This window comes from Bos javanicus, chromosome 26, assembly GCF_032452875.1.
Source record: "Bos javanicus breed banteng chromosome 26, ARS-OSU_banteng_1.0, whole genome shotgun sequence".
In the NCBI taxonomy this organism is placed as follows: domain Eukaryota; kingdom Metazoa; phylum Chordata; class Mammalia; order Artiodactyla; family Bovidae; genus Bos; species Bos javanicus.
In genome coordinates, this window is record NC_083893.1 from 8,663,970 (window position 1) to 8,685,912 (window position 21,943).

General features: G+C 39.2%; 1 protein-coding gene across 4 annotated transcripts in view; it reads right to left on the reverse strand.

Moving 5' to 3' along the window:
* Nucleotides 1-354: 354 nt before the first annotated feature.
* Nucleotides 355-21,943, reverse strand: part of LOC133239117 (putative neutral ceramidase C) — a 65,174-nt gene continuing 43,585 nt past the window's right edge. For 3 of the 4 annotated variants that reach the window (XM_061402677.1, XM_061402672.1, XM_061402674.1), the window contains 5 exons: nt 19,645-19,740; nt 16,961-17,107; nt 10,661-10,720; nt 7,464-7,552; nt 355-5,236 (listed from right to left, as the gene is read on the reverse strand). In XM_061402677.1, coding sequence (XP_061258661.1) covers nt 5,044-5,236; nt 7,464-7,552; nt 10,661-10,720; nt 16,961-17,107; nt 19,645-19,740 — 585 coding nt within the window. In that variant the 3' untranslated portion in view covers nt 355-5,043. The remainder of the gene's footprint in view (nt 5,237-7,463; nt 7,553-10,660; nt 10,721-16,960; nt 17,108-19,644; nt 19,741-21,943) is intronic. The other variant, XM_061402673.1, reaches the window with a different exon arrangement.

Genomic DNA, 21,943 nt, shown 5'->3' on the forward strand with positions numbered 1-21,943 from the left:
CACTACTTTTTGCAATCACTTTCTACAACATGAATACAAACATATTCTGCCTTAATTTAAAATTGGCACAAATTCTTGAGGTGTATCATAACTCTTAGCTTTGCCTCCATGTAAACACAAGTATGGACCCTACAGCGACCTGTCTCCTATTTGCTATATAATAAATTGGGGAGGAAAAAACCCAACTCAGTTCAATAAGTACCGAGAATAAACATGCATTATTGTGTGTGTCCTCATTCTGTCATCTCATAAATAAATATAGTAGATATTCATAGTCTTATTCACAACCCATAAAAGATCGATTTCCAAATTACAGAATGTTTATTCTTCATAAAATTTTAGTTAGAGCTGCATCATAGCTGACTCACTTGGCTTTTTATTATATGTAAATTAGTTTCAGAAAACTAATAGTCTGTGATAGTGATGGATGATACTCACTGGCAGTCAGCGATGTAACAGATGAGACCTGTTGCAAAAAAGCGACCATATTATCCGGGAGAGGAAAGGACACATCTCCTAGGTCCTCCAAACTGGGAGCCTCAAAAAAGTTTCTTTTGGCAAGGTGCCTTAATCCACTGGCCAGTGAATTTGTTTCCTAGAATTGCCGTAACTAAATGCCACACACTGGTAGGTTTGAACAACAGCTATTTCTTGCCTCATGGTTCTGGGGGCTGCAAGCCACCAGGGTTGGTTTGTTCCAAAGACTGTGAGAGAAGATGTGTTCTGTGCTTATTTCCTTGATTCTGATGGTTTACTGGCAATCTTTGGCATTTCTTGGCTTGCAGACCCAGCACTGTGGTCTCCACCTTCTGGTTTACACGGTAGTCTCCTGTGTACACCTCTTTACGCGGCATATTTTGTGTAAAGGTACCAGTCATTTTGGATTAGGGACCTACTCTACTCCAGTATCGAAGAAGGCAAAGGCACCCCACTCCAGTACTCTTGCCGGGAGAATCCCATGGATGGAGGAGCCTGGTGGGCTGCAGTCCATGGGGTCGAGAAGAGTCGGACACGACTGAGTGACTTCGCTTTCACTTTTCACTTTCATGCATTGGAGAAGGAAATGGCAACCCACTCCAGTGTTCTTGCCTGGAGAATCCCAGGGACGGGGGAGCCTGGTGGGCTGCCATCTATGGGGTCGCACAGAGTCAAACACGACTGAAGCGACTTAGCAGCAGCTACTCCAGTATGACCTTGCTTTAACTAATTACCATCCGCAATGATCCTTTTTCCAAATTCTGAGGTACTGGGGTTGAGGACTCAGCATACCTTTTCAGGGAACACAATTCAATCCATAACAGGCAGAGAGTCAAAAAATAGAAAGAGGTCACCATACTGTTTTCTTTAGGTCAGCTAGTAAAGATCTGCTTTCTGATTTTATGCAAATATATTGATATTTGTTCTAGCTACAGCAGAAGAAAGGGTCAAAATTACAGTCCTCATGGGGGTTATAATCAGTATACCAGTTAGAATACTGCTTTCAACTGTTCTAACAACAAAATGTAACAGTGGAAAATGAGGTGGAAATTTATTTTCTCTTCACTTAACCATCTGAGAATAAGCAGTCAAGGAATGATTTGATTATCAGGTACTATCATGGACTCAGGCAAATAGTGGGGCGGTAGGCTGCCTGTTCTTCTCTGACTAGTGTTAAGCCAATACCCCAAGCTTCTAGTTTGCTTATTATCTTAAAATACAGCCAGAAATTTAAAAAAAGAAAAACAGAGACTGGGAATTATGCATGCCAATGTACTGTGAAATTCATGTGGGCAGATCAGTTTTTTCAGTGCTTATAAGTACTTATAAGATACAGGATATGGCTCTGGAAGTCCATCCAAAGAGAGAGTGGTCTTTATTGGCTACATTTGACAACTCAGCAGGTATGAAAAAGCAAAAGGAACTCAAGATTTGAAAACATGAGATGTACAGAAGCAAAGGAGTCTCTTAAATTCAATTCCAAGAACAATCCATGAAGACAGACGGGTGGTATCCAATATCACTGCAGACTGAGAACCAAAATCAGTTTCCTTGGGTATAAAATATGTCTTTTACCAGCACAGCAAAGGGGAAATACATTCAGGCATCTTTGTAAGTGACAAGTCTCAAGGAGAAAAAATGCTAATACAAATCTAAAACCAAATTGCTTTTATGAAGGCAAAGTTCAATGCTGCATTTCTGACCACTCCTCCCTTGCAATCTAATTACAGCCTTGAGAAACTACTTGGTATTCCCTCTACCTAGAATAGTTACTTCTCTTGCACACGTGCAAGCACGCACATCACACATGCACACACCCTGTTACCTTCCTCCTAGCTAATACTCTTTAGGTCTTAGCTTAGATGTCACTTCTTCCACAAAACCGACTGCAATATCACCTTCCAACCTGATTTATATATAATCTACCACCATTTGCTCCATCTCTTAAAATGAAAAAAATGGCTCAAGTGTCTACACCTCTCATTAGAAAATAATGTCCCAGGTGCAATTATTAATTTATTAAACATTCTATTGAATACTAACAATTACATAATACTGATTGAAAATATAGATGGATCATACAGTACTTTTAAAAAAGTCATAGCATCCTTAACACCAGAGTAGACAGAGTACAACAAATGAAAAACAGACACTTTGACATGAGAAACAAAATCTTCAAAAGAATTCTCCCACACACTCAATCGTCCTTTATACATTCTCCACCAATTTTCAGTTTCTCCATGTGCTTTGGCTCCAGTGAGCCACTCCCAGCAACACCCCCAGACACTGACTGGATCTGTTTTTATGTGGACAGATCAGATCAGCATCTATGTGCTGTTTTTCACGTTCAAATGAATAATTATAATATCTATGATGTAGAGATCTGGTTCTGTTTTTACTTACAAACTGCAGAAATGGAACTTCAGTTGGAAGAGATGGCAGCAAGTGAGAACACAGGTTTCTGGGGTTACATGTGGCCAAGAGCACTGGTGGCAGAGGGTGGGGTGTAGAAGGATCAGTAGGCAATAGAACAGCTGCTTTGGCGCAGCTGCAAGTAAACAGCAGGGAATCACAGGCCGGCTGAGAAAGTTTCAAAGGGAGGCACAGAGGTGGTGGAAAATAATTCAAAAGCTCTTCTGAGTCATAAGAAATACTTTTAAAAACATTATCATCAGCTGTAACATAATTTGTCTTTCTGAAATCAACTACTTTCAGAAGCATCTACTCTTTTAGGTCTCTGAATTTTTATCCTAAATAGTGTGGTGTCATTTGGAAAAATGACCATTACCCACTGAAACTGTAACTAGTTAATTCACCACAATTAACTTGCACAGAAACAGCCTCTAGAACAGCAGTCCTCAACCTTTTTGGCGCCAGGGACTGGTTTTGTGGAAGATATTGATTAGGAAGAGGGGATGCTTTCAGGATGACTCAAGTGCACTGCATCTCTTGTGCACTTTATTTCTATTATTATATCAGCTCTACCTCAGATCATCAGGCATTAGATTCTGGAGGTTGCGGACCCCTGCTCTAGAGCACTGATTCATAAAAAAATGTTCCAGGTACAATATAGCATGTTAAGTCTTATGTAAATAGATGTAAATATTATTGTTGATATCATTATTATTTTCAAACTTGAAAGCTATTTTTGAAAGAAAAGTTGATTTTTCCAAAAAATGCTAAAGCATTTATACCCATGCAAAAGCATGACTCAGCTTTAAGAAATTTATTTTGCAACCTGGAGCTCCTAGCTAACTTGGATAATTTTAAATGCAATTACTTTCAGGCAATCAATGTCAGATCATCATAGCTTATTCTCTGGGACATTAGACTGGATATTTCACAATACCCAAAAATAGCTTTCAAAACAGGTTTTTCCAAATTGCCTGGAGCCTCAGTTTACCCGCTAAATAGAATACTCAACAAAGGTGATATACAAGATGTGACTTGAAGATTATTGATTTTTCAATGCCTCCCCAGAATTTACACGTTGAATTGAATATTTTCTCCTTTGAAATAGTGACCTTTTGACACATACATTCAGCCTAAATATGATCTGTCAGAGCCACACTAGTATAGTGCTGGGAATGAGAATATGCCTTCATAAATATTCTATGATTGAACAGGTCCATGAGTGAGTGAATAAGTAATGACAGATAAATGACAGATAAATGAATCCAGAGCCTCTTCTTTGAGGACTCCTTTTCAAGCCCATATCACTTTCATATTAGTATCTACACTAGTAACAAAACTTTGTGGGTTTTCAGTGAATTTGATTAGTGAAAACAATCCAAAATCACTGAGAACAAGTCATGGGAATATGAGACTCAATTCAGTGGGATAAGGGCACTTAGAGAAACATAGGCAAGATCAAAATATTACAAGTCTGACTTTCCCACAGTTGGGCTCTGAAGGCAATTCCAGAAATGATTTGAACATTCAAAACAACTCTGGATCAGCCATCTCAATGCCAGGGTGACTGCTTGGAAAGGCTACCCCTCAATATAGGAAAAACTGGCATGCTAACTTTCTCTAACTGGGCTTATACATTTATGGTCAATGTTTATATAAATACTTTTTAAATGTGACTGAAGGGAAAGGCCCTAGCCTTATGCTAATCTTAAATCCATAAAACTTCATTTTCCCATCTATAAAATGAAGGATCCAAGTAGATAACCTCTTTCAGCTTTTTAAGTGCTAACATTCCATAATTTCTATAAATAAATAGTTTAAACATTGTTCACACATCTTCCACCACTCTCACTAACATCTCAGAGGTTCCATATTGAGGGGAACTGTCTCTTAAAATAGCCACAGGGCCCCAAGGGAAATTATGCTTTAGGCAACAACCATAAGGTAAAGTAAGCTACAATAGCAAGGTAAACAGGATACACCTCTCTCTCTCTCTCACACACACACACACCACACACATACCTGTCCCATTAGCTGTAAACCATCTGTCCCCAAAGGACAATTATTGAAGTCATCATAATAGATTACATTCACATGAAATCAGTCATATAAATCATACAGAGTACAGCTGCTCTTTAAATGTTTTATCAACTTTCACCAAATAGTTGTGACTTCAAAAACAGAGGGAGTGCTTTCAAATGAAAGTAGAACAGCGGGCTTGAGTAAGTCCTGCTTCCGACTGTGTCCAAAGTATTTTATTCTGTAGGTTCCAGGCTGGGCAGTATCTGGAATGTGCCACTGTATCGTCGCATTGCTAAGACCCAGTGAGCCTTTGTGCCAGTAGAAACTGTTGGTAGGAAACAAACAAACCCAATTTTACTCTTAAAAATGTGCGATTAAAAAGTGTTCGATTAGTCAATAAATGAATATTAAAAGAATACTGACAATAAGCAAGGCACTCTACTAGATATTGAGAATATAGCAATGAACAAAACAGAGATAAATATTTCCTAGAAGCAGATCTTCAAGAAACAGTCATTTGTAGAAATATCTTGACTTGTTCTACCTAACCTCCTAAATTCTATCCATCCTAGGATAGCTTTACCTGATATTCAGAACAAAGGATGTCCCCTGCTTTAGAACTGCTACAGCTTCCCTTCAGCCCTTGCCATCCTCTACTTCAACTTGACACTTTTTGCATCTAGATTCATTTGTTCAAAATATGCATTTCATGAGCTCATGTGCCAGACGCTATGCTAGAGGTACTGAGAATACCGTAGTGAACGAGACAGGCATGGTCTAAAGTTTCACAGAGCTTATGGTCAAACTAGGACAAGATAGTAAAAAAGCAATAAAAAAGCAAACCAACAAATAATTTTAAAAGGGAAATGTGAGGGGCTTCCCTCGTGGTCAAGTGGTTAAGAATCCGCCTGCCAAGGCAAGAGATATAATTTCCATCCCTGGTCTGGGAAGATCCCACATGCAGCAGAGCAACGAAGCCCAAGCACCACAACTTCTAAGCCCATGTGCCCTAGAGCCTGTGCTGCCCACAAGAGGGGCCACTGCAAGGAGAGGCCCATGCACCACAATGAAGTGTAGTTCTTGCTTGCTGCAACTGGAGAAAGCCTGAGGGCAGCAAGTGAAGACCCAACGTAGCCAAAAAGAATAAATAATTTAAAAGTAAAGCTAAAAAGATAAGTGAAATGAAGAAAGTAAGAGAGGTATCTCTAAGGAGATGTCCTTTATACTGAACGCACACCTGTCTAGTGGAAGAACATTCTAGAAAGAAGGAACAGAGACTGCAAAGTGTCTGAAGCAGAAGCAAACTTGGTGCAGCCAAGAGACAGAATGCATGTGAGCAGGATCAGGGCAGAATGGTTGAGATGACAGAATCGGATGGAATCAGATCACGTGGCTCCTTGTAGATCATGGCAGGGAGGTCAGCTACTAAATACCGAGAGGCACAATGGGCAAGCTGACTGATGCCCTTGGTTATGTAGAGGATAAATGCCCTGCGCAGAAAGGATGTGCTCGGCATCCTCTGTTTCCTCAGTGACAGGTCCAGAGTTCCCTAAAACAGCTGGTAACACTGCTGCTCGCGAACAAGGCTGACTACTACATTTCCTGGGTGTTAACTACCGTTCTGACTTCAGGCTTTTGAAACTAAATTATCCTTTTTTGTTACCTGTATAACCATATTTTAACAATAAATATGCATGTATTACTTGTTTAAATATTACATAGAGTCTTAAAGATCAGAGTAAACATTATGCCCATAATTTTGGGAGGCTATCAAATAGGCCACAATAAGATCAAATCTCTATTTTCCATTAACCATGGAAACCAAACTAACATACAAATAATCACTTAGTTTGAGGTCATTTGAATTAGACCAAATGACCAAAAATTTTGCTCATGTCCATACTACTGTTCCATGGTGTAAAATTTATATACATAAGAATGGAAGTATTTCCAAATGTATTTTAAAATCTTCATATTATCTATTCAGCTCAGGTATTTGATAGCAAAAAGTACAGAGAAAAGTTTCTCTGAGGAAATTCTATAAGCATATTCCTTTCCTACTGGGTCAGCAAGAATTAAACACTCAAGCTTATTGTATTTTAGTAATTCAAATGAAGAACCACTGACCACATATAAGCATGCAACACATGGTAAGTATAGACTCATTATTATCTCAGGAGAAATATCAAGCTCCACAGAACTATCTCACACACCTTCACCCAGCAGGCCTTGCAACCACTTTGCAGGAAGACTAATTAGCTTTTAGGGGTTGTGTCTGCGACCATGGAAAAAACAAAACTAACAGATATTTGCAAGCATGGAGGTCATAACCTCATTAGCACCTAATCTTACAGACACACAGCACATTGTTTTGTAGAAAAATAGGATCAAGATGAAATCTAATAAATCAACTAAATAAAGCCAGAAGGCTTTTGGGGAATTTGATATCATTAATATCATGCAGTGAGCCAGTCTTGCCATTTGTCTTCTCTGCATTACTAACCAACTCTTTTCAGGGCTTGAAAGACAAAATATTCAATAGACATGCTCACCGAGTCTCCCAGGAGGCATCATTATGCATTATCTGCCATGTTGCTGATGTGGCCTCATATTTCTCCACAGTGAGGAAGGTCTGATGGGTCTGAAATGCAATTAATATAACTAATCAGACACTGCAGAGTCACAGAAGAAATCTAACTGTAGAAACCCCATAATCCCCTGTTGACCATTGCTAACCTCCCAAGACCTGATGAGTATACGTATTAGAATTTCATACAAATCCTCAGTTGTTCCTTTTAACAATCTATGCAATGTCTTCAGAATGTTAACTCATCCAGTCTATTAAAAACCATGACTTCTCTTTAGAAAATTGAATGAAGAACAATTTTAGAGCTGACAGCAAATTTTGGAAATTATAGCAAAGAAAAGAGTAAATAAAACAAGATTTAGAAAAGGCAGCAAACCATTTCTGACACGTTCACTGATCTGTATTCTAAGACTTTCTCTAAGTCACCTCCAGATTCAGGGGGGGAAAATGGGATAATTTCCTCATCTTTACATCTCCAGGTAAATGAGTTATTAGTATATACTGTCTGAGTAAAAGAACTGAAAAGCATATGTAAATCTTCTTACTCCTGGGGAGCTAAAAGCAATCCTTATGTTTTGTCATAATGGATGCCTAGAAACCACATCATAAGCAGATTTTATTTTCCCAGTGGAAAATAAAATTTTCCACATTGGTCATAGTAATTTGTTTTAGACCAAGAATTCAGCTTCAAATAAACCACATATTTAAATAATATAATAATAAAACATACAAAGGCCATGAATCTCCAATTTTCCTTAAAAATCTTTAGATCGTGGCCCTTAAGATCAGGTTGTTGTTGTTTAGCTGATAATTTGTAGCCGACTCTTTGGTGACCCCATGTAGCCCGCCAGGCTCCTCTGTCCATGGGATTTCCCAGGCAAGACTCCTGGAGTGAGTTGCCATTTCCTTCTCCAGGGGATCTCCCCAACCCAGGGATCAAAGTTGTATCTCCTGCTTGACAGATGGATTGTTTACCACTGAGCCACCTGGGAAGCCAGGACTTGTGTCTAATTCACCTTTATCCATTACAAGCTTGTCATTTACAGGTGTTCAAATAAACCTTTGCTGAATGAATCACTTATTTATAGCTGGACCATAGGATTCTTTAAAATTCTTCTTTAATTACTCAACTTTAATTACTCAACTTTAATTACTCAGTTGTGTCTAACTCTTTGTGACCCCACTGACTGACCCCTGCCAGGTTCTTCTATCTATGGGATTCTCTAGGCAAGAATTCTGGAATGGGTTGCTGTTTTATTCTCCAGGAATTGAACCTGGGTTTTTGCATTGAAGGCAGATTCTTTACATCTGAGCTACCAGGGAAGCCCCGATTACTCAACTAATGGATAATATTCAATAAAAAAAAGTTTCCGTAACTACAGTGACTTGAAAAGAGAATTGTTCATGGCCATTTAGGGCAGAGTGACACTGGGAAGGCCTTCAGTGGAGAAGGAAACAGAAGGGCCCCAGTGTATGGTCTAGAGTGCAGATCAGAGAACAAAGCTAGGATGCCGAATGTGCAAACTCTGTGACCATCCTCTCCTCGCCTCCCAGGCTTAATCTCTTCTAGATACACAATTAGTTTGTGCAAGTTACTTAATTTCTCTCAGTCTCACTTTATTCATCTGTAAAACAAAGATAATAAAATGTATCTCACTGAGTAGTAGGGAGGATTAAATAGATTCATGTGATGATGTATGTAGATAAAGCCTTTAGCCTAGTACCTGCACATGGTAAGCATTCAGCACAGTGGTAAGGATGTGATGATCACTAATAGTACAGGGTACCAGAAATAGTTTTATGCCAAGTCCCAAAACAGCCTCAGGAATTAATTCTGTTCTCATAGTTCTTTAAGTAACATAGTCTCCTGCTTCTCCAGGCAATAATGATGATAGTATTTCTCCACCCTAAGGATGTCAGGTAAGAGCTAATTCTGCATTCTTGCTACAACACTTTAACATCTTTAGAAAATAATGCTGTAAACATGTAAATATTCTGGCATGACTTGACTGCCTAGAGAAATTATTTCAAACAGGTGCATGTTGACTATCCAAGCAGTAGAAAAATCTTTCCCAATATAATATCTGACAATGTCACATTGTCACAACTTTTGTCAAAGGAATCCTATTTTAATAAACAGAAATGGGAAGGCTCACTTGAAAGAAAGGCATTTTGGATTATAGGCAACAATGGGCTCTGGGAGGAATGACTCTTCCATAGAGTTAATGCATTCTCTGCCACAGAAAAAAATCTCACCTTGAAATCACTTTCATGGACCCATTTTCTTTTTCCTCTATATATTTCTCTATTGTTTGAAATCTTACAGATAGAACATATCTAATTATTGCTTGTATAGTTATAAGAACATTTCAAGGGAGTTCCAGAGGAATAAAACTACTTCATTTTATTCATAGATATTATATACTTTATCATATACATAAATACAGATATATGACAAAAAAGTATGAAATGGTATGTAAGAAATTGGAAACAGCATTGCCTCTAAAAATGTTCATGAAAAGAGAGATGTTTCCGCAGTCTATTTTAAGAACTTCTGTACTGTCTGTTTTTACATGGAATCTGTATTTCTTGTGTCATTTTTCAAGATTAATAAATAAACACTCTATTAGTGCCTGTAGCAAAGAGTAGGGAAAAGGCCAGTGCAAGAAAAAGGAAAGCATGTGGGCCAGGGCTCCAGTCATTAGAGTGTCCACTCAGGGATCCATGGTCATCCCACAACAATGGAAGCAGGACCAGAGTCAGGAGTGCAGAAGAGGAGAGGAGCCAAAGAGGGGTGGAAAGGAACCAAAGATACACTTCACACTGGCTCTTGGATTATTTAACCAAATTCAGTAGAGTTTTAAAATTGGGATTCGTAAATGGGAATTGTATTCAAATCTACATCATCTCAAGAGACCACGCAGTTTTCTATACATTGTGCTCTACGTGGTCCTAAGTAGAGTCAATTGAATATTTCCTGGCGTCTATCTTTTTAGACCCAACTCTACATTAACTGTTCCCCCTGAAAATTTTCACACCTATAAAATACAATGAAAAGCAAGTTGAAACATTTTATCTTTATTTTTTAATCTTCAGAGGGATACGCAAGTGAAAGGCTAAAGAAGTGGACTTAAATTCATAAAAAGAATCATTAATGCTTACCCGGTTTTCTGCTGAATTCTTTGGGTTAGCACCTACAAAGGTAACTTCAACAACTTCTCCCTGAAAATAAAAACTGATTTCATGAGTTCTAATAATAGTACTTTTCCATGCTCATATTTGGGCCATTATTTATGAAACATTCCTAGGAATCTGGGTACCTGTAGAGATTATATTGTATTTAATTGAATCTTCTGAGAATATTAGAGAACATATCCTTGTAACATGGGAACAGGAATTTGGACCCAGTAAATTACTTCAGAATTTTGGACAAATAATTTGCTTTTGGTAGATTCAGATATAGATGAAGATATAGAGCTATATATCTACAAATTCAAATAAATGAAATGAAATGGAAAAATTCCTCAAGATATAGATTACTAAAGATTACTCAAGAAGTAGATGCCCTTAATAGTAAAAACTTACCAAACTGTACTCTTTAAAGATGTATTACTGTATGTCATTTATACATCAAAAAATATTTTTAAATAACAAACTAACAAGTCTTCACAGGACTTACCATGGTATACAAGACCTTTTACAGGTAAGTTCCCACCTGCTGCTCCACCTTAAGCCCTCTATAGTCTATATACCTACAGGTGGTATGTCTTGGGGCTTCCCTGGTGGCTCAGCCAATAAAGAACCTGTCTGCAATGCAGGAGATCCAGGTCTCTTGATGAGCACTATAAACTCCTACCTATTCTCGAAGACCTAGCCCATATTAAAAACATTTTTTAATAAAAATATTCCATGGGTTCATAATCAATGATTACCATCTAAATAGAGATGTGCAGCTCAATTACTTACTGTTAACTCCCCTGAATAACTATCATCAATTTATTTTTTCTAATTTTCTTCATTTTCACCAGTGAGATTATCAAATTAGCCAGCCTCACCAATGGCCAGAAAAATGTTTCAACAGCAGTTAGAATTTTCTGCAAAAATCACTCTATTCTTTATATAGAGAAATCATCCCTGCAAACCATACCATGGTTCACTTAAAAAAATAAAATTTTCATGATTAGCCAAATTTTCCTAATCCTTACATGTTCTTGTCCTTGATTTTTTTCCTACCATCACAATTCCTGTTCACTCACACTCATCTTAACAACAAGAGACAACCCCACTACAGATATAATGTGCCAATTGAAATGGTGAGAAACGTCTGTTCAGCATGACAGCATGAGGAGGTCAGTATGTCCTCTCCCTGAAAAGCAACTATGTATACTGACAAAACTATCAAAAATAACCACTTTTAAATTTTATTTTATTTTTTAAAATATAGTCAGTTTACAATGTTATATTCGTTTCTGGTGTACAGTTATCAATTATATATTTTTTTCATATTCACTTTCATTTTAGGTTATTATAGGTTATTAAAGGAGAAGGCAATGGCACCCCACTCCAGTACTCTTGCCTGGAAAATCCCATGGAAGGAGGAGCCTGGTGGGCTGCTGTCTATGGGGTCGATAAGAGTCGGACATGACTGAGCGACTTCACTTTCACTTTTCACTTTCATGCATTGGAGAAGGAAATGGCAACCCACTCCAGTGTTCTTGCCTGGAGAATCCCAGGGACGGGGAGCCTGGTGGGCTGCTATCCATGGGGTCGCACAGAGTCGGACACGACTGAAGTGACTTAGCAGCAGCAGGTTATTAAAAGATATTGAATATAGTTCCCTGTGCTATACAGTGGAACTTTATTGTTTATTTTCTACATAGTAGTTTGTATCTGCTAATCACAAATTCCTAATTTATTCCCCCCATCCCTTTTCCCTAATGCTCAAAATTCTTCAAGCCAGGCTTCAGCAATACGTGAACCGTGAACTTCCAGATGTTCAAGCTGGTTTTAGAAAAAGCAGAGGAACCAGACCAAATTGCCAACATCAACTGGATCGTGGAAAAAGCAAGAGAGTTCCAGAAAAACATCTATTTCTGCTTTATTGACTATGCCAAAGCCTTGGACTGTGTGGATCACAATAAACTGTGGAAAATTCTGAAAGAGATGGGAATACCAGACCACCTGACCTGCCTCTTGAGAAATTTGTATGCAGGTCAGGAAGCAACAGTTAGAACTGAACATGGAACAACAGACTGGTCCAAATAGGAAAAGGAGTATGTCAAGGCTGTATATTGTCACCTTGCTTATTTAAATTATATGCAGAGTACATCATGAGAAACGCTGGGATGGAAGAAGCACAAGCTGGAATCAAGATTGCTGGGAGAAATATCAATAACCTCAGATATGCAGATGACACCACCCTTATGGCAGAAAGTGAAGAGGAACTAAAAAGCCTCTTGATGAAAGTGAAAGAGGAGAGTGAAAAAGTTGGCTTAAAACTCAACATTCAGAAAACGAAGATCATGGCATCTGGTCCCACCACTTCATGGGAAATAGATGGGGAAACAGTGGAAACAGTGTCAGACTTTATTTTTTTGGGCTCCAAAATCACTGCAGATGGTGACTGCCACCATGAAATTAAAAAACGCTTACTCCTTGGAAGAAAAGTTATGACCAACCTAGATAGCATATTCAAAAGCAGAGACATTACTTTGCCAACAAAGGTTCGTCTAGTCAAGGCTATGGTTTTTCCAGTGGTCATGTATGGATGTGAGAGTTGGACTGTGAAGAAGGCTGAGCACTGAAGAATTGATGCTTTTGAACTGTGGTGTTGGAGAAGACTCTTGAGAGTCCCTTGGACTGCAAGGAGATCCAACCAGTCAGTTCTGAAGGAGATCAGCCCTGGGATTTCTTTGGAAGGAATGTTGCTAAAGCTGAAACTCCAGTACTTTGGCCACCTCATGCGAAGAGTTGACTCATTGGAAAAGACTCTGATACTGGGAGGGATTGGGGGCAGGAGGAGAAGGGGATGACAGAGGATGAGATGGCTGGATAGCATCACTGACTCGATGGACGTGAGTCTGAGTGAACTCCGGGAGTTGGTGATGGACAGGGAGGCCTGGCGTGCTGCGATTCATGGGGTCGCAAAGAGTCGGACACGACTGAAGGACTGAACTGAACTGAAACTTGGGATAAGCACAGTACAAGTTCTTGGTTTTCTTACCAGGGTTGTGCTCACCCTCTGTGTTACTACAGTTCAACCAGAGCGGGGAAGGCTATCAGATCTGTACTAAAGTGTCTTTCTGGATGAAAATAAGATGGCTGGTGGCTGGGGGCTTCTGCATAACCTCAGAATGGGAGCTAGTTGTCAGGGGAACAAACCAGGTGATTAGAGAGTTGGAACTTTCAACTCGAACTCCCTGATCTCCAGGGAGGGAAAAGAGCTACAGAGTGAGTTAACCACCCATGGCCAGTGATTTAATCAATCATGCCCAGGTAAGAGAGCCTCCACAGAAGTCCCTGAAGCATGGGATTCAGAGAGCTTCCAGGCTGGTGAACGTGCAGAGATTCTGGAAAGCAGAATGACTGGAGAAGCTCTGCATTCCTTCCCCTATACCTTGCTCTACGCATCTCTTCCATGGGTTGTTCCTGAGTTGTATCCTTTTATAATCAGCTGGTGATCTAGTCAGTAGACTATTTTCCAAAGTTCTGTGAGCTGTTCTAGCAAGTTATTAAACCTGAGGAGGAGAATCTCCAATTTATAGCCAGAGCATCTTCAATTTATAACCAGGCTGGTAGATGCACAGGTGATAACTTGGATTTACCACGGGCGTCTGAAACACGTGTGTATGTTGGATTTACCACGGGCGTCTGAAACACATGTGTATGGGGAGGAGGAGGTGGGAAGAGAGGGTGCTGTCCTGTGGAGCTGAGCCTTTGTGAAAAAAAACAAACAAACAAACAGTGGAAGTGTTAGTAGCTCAGACAGGTCCAACTCTTTGCAACCCCATGGACTGTAGCTCCTCTGTCCATGGGATTCTCCAGGCAAGAATACGGGAGTGGGGTAGCCATTCCCTTCTCCAGGGGCTCTTCCCAATCGAACCTGGGTCTCCTGCAGTGCAGGCAGATTCTTTACTATCTGAGCCACCAAGAAAGCCCACTGAGCCCTTAACTCCAAGTAAATAACATCAGAATTGAATTGAGGGCATCAAATTGGTGTCCACAGGGAACAGGAGAACCTCTACACAATTACTGTGGGGGGAACCTCCACACAATTGCTGTCAGAAGTATTGAGAGTGGAAGGTTAAGAGCAGAAAGAGAGTTCTTTTCCAAGTCCCTAATATCAGGAAAATAGCTAAAAATATACATAGTAAAAAACCAACAGAGGAATTTATAAAAGGACACTACACATAAAAATAACCTAAGCATCCACCTTAAGAGATGAGAAGTGCAAAATAAAATCAAAGCAGGCAGAAGGAAGGAAATTAAACACTAGAGCAAAAATCAATGAAATAGAAAAACAACAGATAAAATCAATGAAGCTAAAAGATGGCTCTTTGAAAACACAAGTCAGCAAAACCAGGAAGAAAGAGGGGACATCATTATTGACCTTACAGGAATTAAACGAATTATAAAGGAATGCTATGAACAAGTTTATCCCAACACATTAGACAATTAAATGAAATGGGAAAATTCCTAAAGACAAATTAAACTGCTAGAAAGACATACAACTGACACAAGAAAAAATAGAACATCTAAATATGCCTAAATTGTGTAAAGAAATTGAATTAGTGATTTAAAATTTTGCCATAAAGAGAAACCCAAATTTAAATGACTTTGCTGGTAAATCTGATCCAATATTTAAAGAAGAAATAATATTAATCTTTTGCATACATTTTCAGAATATGAGAGGAAACACTTCCTACTCCTTCTCGGATACCAGTATTACCCTGATAGCAAGAGCAAAGACAACACATGAAAAGACGAGAAATGCCCCTCATAGACACGAGTACAAAACTCTCTAGAAAGATATTAGCAAACCAAATTTGTGAAGTGAAGTGTTGGTCGTGAGGCGTTAGTTGCTCAGTTGTGCCCGACTCTTTGTGACCCCGTGGACCGCAGCCCACCAAGCCCCTCTGTCCATGGGATTTTCCATGCAAAGATAACTGGAGTGGGTTGCCATTTCCTTCTCCAGGGGATCTTCCCCACCCAGGGATGGAACCCGGGTCTCCTGCATTGCAGGCAGATTCTTTACCAACTGAGCTACAAGGGAAGCCCACATGTTGTTAAACCAAATTTAACAACATGTAAAAAGTATTGTATATCATTACTGCTGCTGCTGCTGCTGAGTTGCTTCAGTTGTGTCCGACTCTGTGAGACCCCATAGATGGCAGCCCACCAGGCTCCCCCATCCCTAGGATTCTCCAGGCAAGAACATTGGAGTGGGTTGCCATTTCCTTCTCCAATGCATGAAAGTGAAAAGTGAAAGTTAAGTCGCTCAGTCGTGTCTGACTCTTCGAGATCCCATGGACTGCAGCCCACCAGGCTCCTCCGTCCATGGATTTTCCAGGCAAGAGTACTGGAGTGGGGTGCCATTGCCTTCTCTGGTATACCATGACTAAAGGGTATTTATTTAATATGTGAAAATCAACTAATAAAATACACCCTATTAATAGATAAAAAACAAAAGCCACATGATCATCTCAGTAGACACAGAAAAGCGTTTGGAAAAAAGTCAACACCATTTCTTCATAAGAACTCTCAACAAACTAGACATAGAAGGGAATTTTTTAACCTAATAAAAGGCATCTACAGAAATTCTGATGAAAACATTATACTTAATAACTAAATACTTTTCCTCCTAAGATTAGAAACAAGATAGGGATGTTCATTCTTACAACTTCTTTTCAACATTGCACTGGAGACTCTAGCCAATGCAATAAGGAAAGAAATAAAAGGTATCCAGAAAAGAAACTCAAAAAGAAGTAAACCTGCTTTTATTCACAGATGACATACTATACATAGACATTTCTAAGGAATCCACACCAAAGAAAATCTATTGAAACTAATAAATGATTTAGCAAAGTTACAAGAAACAAGATCTATATAAAGTACTAGGGGTAGAAAACCTGCTTCATTTCCGTGTTTTCCCACCCTTGATTTAAGAAACCACTTTTCTATGCTGCAATGAATGGTTCCATGTCTATCTCTTAAAAAAAAAAAAAAAAGGAATAATTTGAATTTTAGAAATTCAAGTTTTCCAAAATTGCCATCTGAAAAATAAATACTTCCCCATTCTCATGTGTGCAGAGCCTCTGCAGAGATAAGAACAATTTTCAAAATCATTGCTAACAACCGGTCCGTGGCATGATTCAAGGCAGGTGGTGACTTTTAAACAACGTCTTTCCCCCACCTTCAAGTATAGGCCTCATAAGGATCCCAACATCCCTTTCCAAGTCTTACCACTCTGTATATAGTGTTCGCTGGTAGCAGGACATCCCCAAAAGTTGTGCCTTCAGGTGCTCTATCCACAATATTTGGAATTAATGGAGACATCAGTTCTTCAAAAAATGGAGGCTTTGGACCACTGCTCAAATTGGCTACAGTATCCTAGAACAGAGAGTATTTGCTTAAGGGGCGTACAATACAGAATGGAGACCTTTTTCCCTGACCACTGCTTCTGCTAAGTCGCTTCAGTCGTATCTGACTCTTAGCAACCCCATGGACTGCAGCCTACCAGGCTCCTCCATCCATGGGATTTTCCAGGCAAGAGTACTGGAGTGCGGTGCCATTGCCTTCTCCACACCCTCCCCAAAATGTCTTCACTGGAACACACACACACACACACACACACACATACATTCACTTTCACTTTTTCTCTCTCTTCCCAAGAGCTAACAAATGTAACAAAATATGAGGGGAACTTTGCTGAAATTGGAGCCTAGAGGTCCATAATTTTAACTTTTGTGACAGAAGAACATTTCGGTCACAGGAAACACTTTCACTCCCCTCGTCAGTATAATCTGAGTGTAAGCTAGGAATCACGATACGTGAGTTTAGATTCTGGGACAACCATTCTTTACGTGTATGACTCTCAATAGGAACACATGGTCAGCCTCTGTGACATGACATTGTAATTATTCTTTTAAATGTTTAAAAAGTGTTAAGTCTCTCTTAACCAAAGTCACTACCAAGTATTTTCCTAAATTCTTCTCTGTGCTAATTAATGAATATAATAAATATAGTTTTAATTTAAAAGTTAAGATCAGCCTATAACATGCCCAGTTTAATCTATGTTTTCCATAAAATGTGTCACCTTTAATAGTGCCATCAAAATTCTAATCTCTAATCTCTAATAGCCCTTCATACGTATTTAATATACTTTAACCTTTGCTCTATATACTTAATCTTTATACCAGCCATATAATCTACTCATCATCATTCCCATTTTGCAAATGGGAAAATAGGTTTGCAGACACTCAGTGGTATTTTTGCCCAAGATCACATAGATATTCTTAGACACATAACCATAATATTCTGAAACAAATTTCTGCAAAGTGAATCACACTTCCTAAATATCACTATAAAATTTGATGCCTCTCTTTCTATGGGAAGAGCTATAAACCTGTAATTGCATGAAAGTTAAACAGTGGTTATCTCTGCTGCCGCTGCTGCTAAGTCGCTTCAGTCGTATCCGACTCTGTGTGACCTCATAGATGTCTGGCAGCCCACCAGGCTCCTCCGTCCCTGGGATTCTCCAGGCAAGAACACTGGATTGGGTTGCCATTTCCTTCTCCAGTGCATGAAAGTGAAAAGTGAAAGTTAAGTCGCTCAGTCGTGTCCGACTCTCAGCGACCCCATCGACTGCAGCCTACCAGGCTCCTCCATCCATGGGATTTTCCAGGCAAGAGTACTGGAGTGGGGTGCCATTGCCTTCTAGGGTGGTTATCTCTAGATATAGCTTATAGGTTTATACATATCTTTATAATCTGGATATTCTACAAATAGGTACAGGTTTTATGATAAAAACTAAAAATAATTGAAAAGAAAGTATCAGATTTAAAATTGAAAGGCATATTATGATAAAACAATAATCAGGTAATTAAGATATTGGGTTGGCTAATAAGTTTATTCAGGTTTTTGCATAAGATGTTACAGAAAACCTGAATGAACTTTTTGGCCAACCCCATATACCTTAAAGTAGATTCCTTCTACTGAGATTTCAAATACACAGTCAATAGCTAATTAGGTGGAGGCACATGAAATTTCCAATATTTCACTGTTTTGACCTACAGAAATAGCAGTTTTGTTTCAATTTGATATATCCAAGCTTTTTCTTTGAAAGGGCTTTATTGTCTTGGCTAAGCCATCCCTGCCTCACAGCCTTTTGGGGCTTATGTGGTATTATACAAGGATCATTTATTATCTTAAAGTCGTTATCCTGCATATTGACTAATCTTCTGCCACCAGAACGCATCTTTGTATATAAACTATATACCAGAGGTAAGATTTACAGGAGTGTTGTTTCTTTAAATAAACTCATTTAGGTGTACATATTTTAGGTAGATACAATGTATATGTACATTTGAAGACAACTCTTATACTTTATCAAATCTAAGGCTCTATTGATTATAATAACTATTATTATTTTTGAGCCACCAAGAAAGTAAAAACATGCTAATGTATAATTGTAAGATTCCTTTGATTGGAAGATACATCCCAATTTCAGAGATGTTCTAATAAAGAAAATGGACATGTCAGAATTGATAAACCACTCAATTCATGAAGCAAATGGAGAGAAACTGACCAGGGTTAGGGAGCACTGGTTCAACTCTCAGTTATAGTAAGCTTGATCACTTCTCATCTCTGAACCTATTTGCTCATCTGAAAAATGGGGAAAAATGATAACTCTATACTTCACACATTGATTGCGAGACTAGTATGAGATAATATATATGAAAAAAGTGGTCACCACCAAAAGATGACTAACTGACTCTGAATTCATTTTATCGGTTTCAATTTTTAGAGATACCTCACAGCTATAATATTTTTAAATATAAAGGAACCGAACACTCAAAGCGAAGGTCTTTTTGACTTCCCTCTTCATCTCCCCACTCCTGAGACATGCAAACACAATGTTTGATTACCGTAGCAATGGCCTTGGCAAGGACTCTGTAAAGCTGGATGTAGGCAGACAGAGTATGCGGTCCATAAATTGTGGATGCGGCCTCGTACCGCTGCGCCTGCAGGAGGGGCAGAGCAGAGTTGGACACCATCCCGCACAGTTCGATCCGTCTGCAGGTGCTGATTTTAGTGACAGGTGATGATTGTACATCTTGCATATCCAAACTGATGTCATTCAAAGCTAATTATGACAAAGGAGGGCGAGCATTTCCATTTACCAGCTGAAGTGAATGGTTCCCACCAACTATTCGTTAAAGGCAATGAATTCTCTTGGCGCGTGCCATTTGGAGAGTCAATCCATTTTATTTGAAAGAGGGATTTATTTGAAAGAAACCATCCTGAATAAATTGGATGGTTATAGAACCATCTGGAAAAGGACATTTAACCCATCCTCTTCTTGTTGTTTAGTTGCTAAGTCATGTCTGACTCTTCTGTGACCCCATGGATTGTAGCCTGCCAGGCTCCTCTGTCCCTGGGATTTCCCAGGCAAGAATACAGGAGTGGGTTTCCATTTCCTTCTCCAGGGGATCTTCCTGACCCAGGGATTGAACCAACATCTCCTGCATTAGCAGAAAGATTGTTTACCACTTCCACCTGGGGAGCCCATTTAACCATCACAGAACTATAAAATAAAATCAAATACATCTCCTTTCACCTGCGGTCCAAAGATTTGGTTATTCACAGAAACCTTCAATTCATCAAATCTAACATGGAACTTATCCCTCCAAATATATCCGCTTTCCCTGTAACATTCTTCATCTCAGTGAAGCCTATGCCAGGATCGTCTGGCAGTCATCCTGTAAGTCTCCAAGTCATCATTCCTTAAAAACCTCTTGAATTCTTTCATTTTCCTCTTTCTTTACTGCTTTAACCTTGGTCAGACCCTTACCTCTCACCCAGATCATAACTACAGCTTCTTCATCAGTTAGTTCTCTGCCTCCACAGTTCTCTGCCTCCACACTTGCCCTTCCAATTCATTTTCTACACTGCCATCCTAGTGAGCTTTCTAAATCACAGCATTCCTTCCTTTGAATTGGACTAGAGTGCCCTAAAATCCTCCTTATTGAGTCAGAGCTCTGTGGCATAGCACAGAAGATTCTCCATTGACTAACCCCTGCCTCCCACTTTAGCCCATCTCACTACCCTCCTCATGTTTATCCCAGGGTATTCAGTTAAGTACAGCCCCTTAAATATACTAAGCCCGCCCCTCTGGACCTTTGCATATGTAACTCCCTCAATATGGAACACTTTCCATTAACTTTCATTATATTTGCTTAATCAGTCCTTATTCATTCTCAAGAACCTGGACAAACAATATATCTTCATGAAAATTTGCCAGTCCCCAGTGTCAAACACCCAGTCTAAACTGCTGCTCTTTCTCTTTGCTTTCATAACACCTTGTGCATCTCTTTCACAGAAATGGGAAATGGAATCATCTGCTTTCTTCTATGTCTTTTATGTCTTCTACTGACCCATAAATTCTAGTGGGCTTGAGGGCAGGAGCAGATTCATAACCATTGTCATGCCCAGATAGTGGCTAATACAATATCTGTCACAAAACACATCTGTTGAATGAATGAGTGAATAAATCAATTAATTAATACTAATTTTTGCATGTCCCTAATCAGGAGACAAGCTAGTAGGAGTTTCTAACTATTTGTACCATGGTCTCCTTTGGCAGACTGTTGAGGCAATGGACCCTGCTAATAGTAATGTTTCTAAACACATAAAATAAAATAAAATACATAGGTAGACAAAGGAAACCCATTAAATGTAATTGAATAATAAACTAGCTTTGTGACAGAGCAATGTTTGTGTTTCTGTGTGATGCCCTTGAATAACAAGATCTTGTAGGAGATCTAATAACTACTGTGATTTTAAAATAGCAACGAGAATAAAAGACTTCCCTGGTGGCTCAGCTGGTAATGAATCTACCTGCAATGTGGGAGACCTGGGTTTGATCCCTGGGTTGGGAAGATCCCCTGGAGAAGGTAATGGCTACCCACTCCAGTATTCTGGCCTGGAGAATTCCATGGAGTGTACAGTCCATGGTGTTGCAAAAGTCAGACACAACTGAGTGACTTCCACTTTCAATGAGAATAAAAGATATTTCCATATATGCAGTAACTAGGTGGGATATAAAAATACTCATGGTTCCTATTGATGACAAAAGTCATAGTACTGATCATGTTACTGTCATTTGTTGGCTACATTCATAATTGAAAGAAGTGCTAAATAACATGCGAGCCTGCTCAGTCACGT